Source organism: Neolamprologus multifasciatus, chromosome 7 (assembly GCF_963576455.1).
Source record: "Neolamprologus multifasciatus chromosome 7, fNeoMul1.2, whole genome shotgun sequence".
Lineage (NCBI taxonomy): Eukaryota > Metazoa > Chordata > Actinopteri > Cichliformes > Cichlidae > Neolamprologus > Neolamprologus multifasciatus.
Window position 1 is genome coordinate 18,147,804 of NC_140445.1, and position 6,000 is coordinate 18,153,803.

The 6,000-nt window shown below is 43.8% G+C and overlaps 1 protein-coding gene across 9 annotated transcripts in view; it reads left to right on the forward strand.

Moving 5' to 3' along the window:
- rapgef1b (Rap guanine nucleotide exchange factor (GEF) 1b) overlaps window positions 1-6,000 on the forward strand; it is a 50,873-nt gene that overhangs the window by 23,049 nt on the left and 21,824 nt on the right. For 7 of the 9 annotated variants that reach the window (XM_085166621.1, XM_085166620.1, XM_085166624.1 and 4 more), the window contains exons 2-3: window positions 4,448-4,601; window positions 5,144-5,314. In XM_085166621.1, coding sequence (XP_085022747.1) covers window positions 4,448-4,601; window positions 5,144-5,314 — 325 coding nt within the window. Of the gene's footprint in view, window positions 1-4,447; window positions 4,602-5,143; window positions 5,315-5,821; window positions 5,842-6,000 lie in introns of those variants that run through there. The other 2 variants (XM_085166626.1, XM_085166627.1) reach the window with 2 other exon arrangements.

The following is a 6,000-nucleotide window of genomic DNA, read 5'->3' on the forward strand; positions in this document are numbered from 1 at the left end:
TGCTACTTCAAAGCACATTGTGCGCTGTCTGTCCTGCGTGCTGCACAACAACATTCAATATTTAGTATTTACTGCTGTTTACACTTAGCTAGATTAATGCGATGGTGTTGTGTATAGTATATTGCTTTGTTTTGTTTTTTTTGCTTGTTTTCTATTCTTTTTCTCTCAACAGGTGATCCCGGAGATATTTTTTCTTCCCCCCTTTCTCACTGTCCCTCTCCCCTTCTGTTTTTCTTTTCCTTCCTCTTTCTTTCTCCCTTTCCTATCCCTCACTCATGTCTGTCCCGTCTGTAACAACTGAAAAAAAATAAATAATAAAAACAAAGGTCGATCAAATGGACCAATACGGCAATGCCATGATGATCCATTTGGCAAAATAAATCCATTGGGTATCCTTGTTGGTCTTCAGACAACAATTCTGACGGCTAAAGAACCAAATGGGACAGGCGGGGAAAAAAAAAAAGAATCATGTTAGCCTGGAGGGATTGTGCTCGTAGCTATGGTTCATGTGGTGAGGCTGACAAAACCCTAGACTGGCTGCCTTTCCAGGTGGAATACTAAATAAACTATTTCTTATTCTAAATGAAATGTTCCTGGACAGCAGGTGTCTGTGGATTGCCTTAGGGCAGCAGAATTAAATGCAGAGGTCTTTTCAGGCTCCAGCAAATAACAAGCGAAATATACACAAAATTAATTTGCGGTATATTGCATCCACTTACCTCTTTTTGCCAGAAGCATCCATAAATTTACACCCTATGTGTGTGTGTGTTTTTTTTCTGTTTGCTTATTGTGTAACAAAGCCTTCAGACAATTCAGCAGCTAGAAAGCTCCCAGGGAATCTGTTCACACCGCAGAGTTGGATGAGAACTCTCCCAGGCTTTGTTGAAGAGTTGTTCAGACTCAAGTGTTTGCTTTAAATGTCCCCAAGGCCTTTAAGAGCAGCAAAGTGTCTGCAGAGTTTAAACTCCTCCAAAAAAGATGTTTACTTGTTAAATCCTTCGCTATTTAGTCTTAACAATGTCAGTTATAGTAATTTTTTCACATATCCTACAGACTTGGATTTTTGCTACCATTACTAACACGAACCGATTGTCATAAGGTTTTACCACATGAACTGTGAACTCATCTCACTGGGGATTTTTTTTGCGGGAGGTTTACGCGTAATTGTGAGTTTGCAGTGTGACGTGAGGGTTTGGGGGTTGTTTGGTTTCAGTTCTTCATGGGACTGAAGCATTTTACAATGTAAGAGATAAACCAAGATTTTTTTTTTTATGGAAGCCTAACCCACTTTGATGTTTGTCAGTTAGGCTCTGCTGTTTTATTTTTTTTAGTTTTTACTTTTCACTAAAATGGATATGGAGGCCACAAATAGAAATCAACAAAGGGAAGGCATCACATATTAAATCTTCAAATTAATTCTTCTTCTTTAATCCCCTTGGTGTCTCAAAGGAGTTTTAAAGTAGTAAAAACACATGTATTGGCTTTGAAGTAACATTTGAAATGGTGTAAAGCTGCGTAGATTGATATGTTGAAGACTGGAACCAAATTGTAGCTTTTAAAAATTGTTTAAAGCCTTCAGTATAGCGGTTGCACCAATTACTTTGATCCGCAAAATGGGGTCCTGGGTCCCCAAGGTTGGGAACAAGGTTGGTTTTATAGTTGTTGAGACATGATCCAAGTCCCCTTTTGGCCACTTATGTGCTCATCATAAATGTGCCTAAAAACCTGAGAAAATAGAGGCTGGAAAATGTGTTGCATTTTATGTAAAAAGTAAAAACTGGCAGAAACTCTTATAAGGTGGATCATGGGATGCTTTGAAGTCTTTTTAGTGACGGTAATCTAACAGTGCCTCAGGTTGTTCAAGAGTTAAGTGCATAAATGTGCTTCCATTTGGACTTATTCATGGCGCTTGAGTGTTCGAGGTGCAGAAATGAATAGTCTCCAGTCTCAGTTTGGCACTGAGACAGTTTTACTGTTCTCCAGGCTGCCAGAATCTACGGGTAGCAGACGACAACAGTATTAGCGCCTACACAACTTCCAATTTTATCCCACCCCAAAACGGTTTAACTGTAAAGTTTCTTTCACTGTTTTGTTTCGTCGATGACTCGTCAGATCTGTCTGAGACATTACAACCAATGACATCATAATTCTGGCCAGCAGCAGGCAGGAAGCTGAGGAGAGGACCTGGCTGCGCACTCTCTCACAGAGGAGGGGAGGGTGGATACTTAAGGGGGGGCTGCATGACTATAACAGAGCACTTCACTGTGTTCTCCCTCTCTCTCTCTCTCTCCCTCTCTCTCGTGCTTACTGACTTTAACAGTGTCCATTTCTTTCTGTTGATGATGTCATTTTCATGCTGAGCCAGACTTCCAGTTCTTTCTGCTCCCAAGAACTAAAGAGGCAAAAAAAGACTGGGTTGAGGAGTGAATAGGGGAGCGGAGGATTGATGGAACCAGCCCTGTGCGCCTGATAAACAGCTGAGCCTCGGGACCGCGATGTGGCGTCTGAGGTCACCAGCTGTATCGATCGTATGCACTCATTGTGCTCGTGTCATTGCTTCTCAGCTCTGGGGCTGGGACGATGCTGAGTTGCAGCTGTAAACGCGGACACACTCCTTTCAGCTCTGTGTAAGCTGCAGTTGAGTGAGAGGGTTCAGCGTTTTTGTGAAGTCCAACACAATCCCCTGTGCACACTCCCAGATTAAGGGGATTCTGGGGGAGGGGGCGCTGAATTTATATGAAGGCTGATGTGCAATCAAAAACATACTCACTACTCTACATGTAGTCTGTGACTCTGTAAAGTGAAGTCCAGCCAGGAGAGTGTCTTGGCTTGTGGCAGAACGGACTTAACACTGTATGTACAGCCTCGGGGTGTAAAATAATCTCTCACGCTAGCTGTGCTATTGAGACCGTGCTCTTCTGGAGCTCTGAAGGACTACATCATCCCCTGCGGCGCGACTACAAAGTGTAGATCCAGACAGCAGTGCAGATGAGAAGGTTGTCCCTTCCTGCAGGGTCTTCATCGCACCGAGTGACTGCTCTGTCTTCTTTGATAAACTTGTCTTCCTTCTCCCTAAATCCTGCCCAGCTGACTAGACGTTGTTATTTCTTTACTCCACTGACTGTGTGAAATGAAGAGGCACAGCATACCAATAAAATATGCTATCTCTGTCACACGGTGGCATGAATTTACTCTCTCCCTGGAAACAATCACTCATGAAGTTACATTTGAGTTAGTTTGTTTTTACCCCAGCAAAGCAAACACGTTGAAACATCTATATGTGATTGATTCAACCGATTTGGATATTAGAAACTGGGTCAAATTCAGATTAAAATTGATGAGCAGTCATGAAAGAGATTTCCAGCAACTCTGCGTTTTGCTCAATCCTCTCTCTCTGCTACACAAATAACTTACTAATGCTTGCCCCATCCCGAAAAAAAAAATTCACCTGGAGTCTTTTTCTTTTTCTTTTTTTTGTGCGTGAAGCTGGGATAAAAAAATTTAAAAATCTGCGTAAGAACAAGAGACGAGGGGCCACGCACGCCTAATCTCAGGAAATGCTACGGCAGCCGTTCTCACCAACATTTTTAATGAGAACACGAGGCCGTCCGAGGCCGTCATGGCAAACTTTGGCTTTGCGCTGGGTGTAAAGGATGATGGGGATTAGAGATAGAACAGTGGGTGGATGCTTGCGTGTCGTGTCGATCAATGGTGCCGATGAAAGCACGGCCCCACTGGAAGTCTGGTTTGTGGCTCTTTCCTGCTGTTGATTGCTATTCTGCAGTCTTTTTGGTTGTTTTTCTTCATGCCGATGGCTCCAGAATGCCACATCCCGCCGTTGCGGCACTCAAGGGAGATTAAAGCAGATAAAGGTGTCATTTTGTCGCTGATAGAAACCCACACTCGTCCTGTCAGCTCCCACTGCTCTTATTAGTATTTATTTCCTGCTTCAGCTTCAGATAGGAGGGGAGAGACAAAGAGGTGAAAGGACAACATGAGGGAGCACCTTATTTATCTTAAGGCTCTGTTAATCCTGGGATCAACTAAACCCTCACTGCTATGAACTAGTTCGAATTCTGCTAAAAAAAACTCATCTATTATGAAGCTGCCGTCTCTGTAATCCTGTAAAGTCATTTTCATCTCTGCACTAACTAGCAGAGGCACACTCGTCTGCTTTGGCCTCGTCTCCCTCACACCTGTACAAATAATGAGCTGCTAGATGAGCTTGAGCAGCAGATTTGTGTTAGCTTTGCAGTCTTGCTGGTGCTCAACTCCTGACCTGAGCACCACTGTGTGATAGTGATATCAGCACTTCACTGAGCTTGTGCCATCTGCTTACATCTATTTCTATTCTCAAACCCCCTTCCTCACCCCCCACCTCCCCTTGAGAATCTCTCCTCCGTAACTGACCATTCAACTTGCTGTGTTTTCCCTCTCTCGTCCACAGACTCGCAACGGTCCCATCTGTCCACTATCACCATGATCCTGAAGGATAAGTTCCACTCTCCCAAGATCAAGAGGACTCCATCCAAGAAGGGCAAGCAACTGCAGCCCGAGACAGCAGCCAAGAGTACTGAGAAACCTACTAACAAGGTGTGTGTGTTTGTGTGCGCCAGCAGACATGTGTGTATTGTGGGAAATCCAACGCTTTCCCGCCTATTCCGTGTATTTGTTTGCCTCTTTGCGAGACGATTGTTTTCCTGTCAGATGTTTTGTGCTCCTCTATTCCATTGTGTCCACACGTGGGTTTCCCTGCTGGTTCCCACAGCCTCCCAGTCGCTGTGGCGGCTGGCTGTGCTTCAGCAGGTGTCTAAACCTATAAAGGCGCGAATGGAACCGCGCTGCGTCGTGAATGAACTCTGTTAGCTCTTAAAGGCTTTTGGTGTAATGAGTATACTCCTCAGCAGTCCCGCTGTGAAAGACTAGAGAGGCTCAAAGAGCTCTTTGCAGGAGCACCAAGATCACTCAAAGCCACATCACTTGATAGATGATGCTTTGAACTGTGAGCAAACCACAGGAGTAGCAGACCCAATGCACAGAGCCCAGACTAAATAGTAACTATTTACTTCTCTTATAAAAATGAACTTTGCAGTCTAATCCTGAGACACTGTTTTGTGGTTGTGCTTTTTTTTTTGAAGGTTAGTAGGCTGGAGGAGCAGGAGAAAGAAGTGGTCAGTGCCCTGCGCTACTTCAAGACAATCGTGGACAAAATGGTTGTAGAGAAGAAGGTTCTGGAGATGCTTCCAGGCTCGGCCAGCAAGGTGCTTGAAGCAATCTTGCCTCTGGTGCAGGTAGAGGCACGGATACAGCACAGGTGGGTAATAGAAAATGTAGGTCAGTGTTATAATATTCTTTCTGCAGTTTTTTCCCCACTTTAGATTTATATTGGTGACACTGTATCACTTCTCAGTTTATTCTTATTATTCTTGCCTCTCGAAGTAGCTTGTAAAGTAGCTCGGTCACATGTTCAGACTAGAAAGACGCTGCCTTCCTGCCAGCGAGGAGCTTGTGAAGATTGATAAGTTCGCAGGCTCCCCTCGAGGCTCCCCCGATTCGAAATCTGAAGTTGTATAAGCTCACATCACTTGCTGCTCTCTCTCTCTCCATTAACACATTTCTTTTTGTGGAACAGAAATTAATTTCAGCTTTGAGATATATCAGCCTGTAGCACGAGTCAGTTTGCTTTATTTCCCCTGTGTGTTTGTTGTTGTGTTTTTTTAAAGTAAGCCCGGTTGCAGTTTTTTGTGGACAGCTTTTGCCAGGACATGTTGGAACTTCTCTGTCTTGTCTTTGTGCCTTTTTTTCTCGCCCATCGTTACAGATGAAGTACGGAGGTCAAAGGTCAGAGCACTGTGTTTAGAAGCAGTTGATGGATTGTTGCTGGAAAACTGAGCAGCAGCCATATTTTAAGATTTGAACTCAATCTTACCGAGTCCAAATCTCATAGATCCCAGTAAAAGTTTACATTATAGTTACTTTACAGCTCTAAGTTGAATGTCT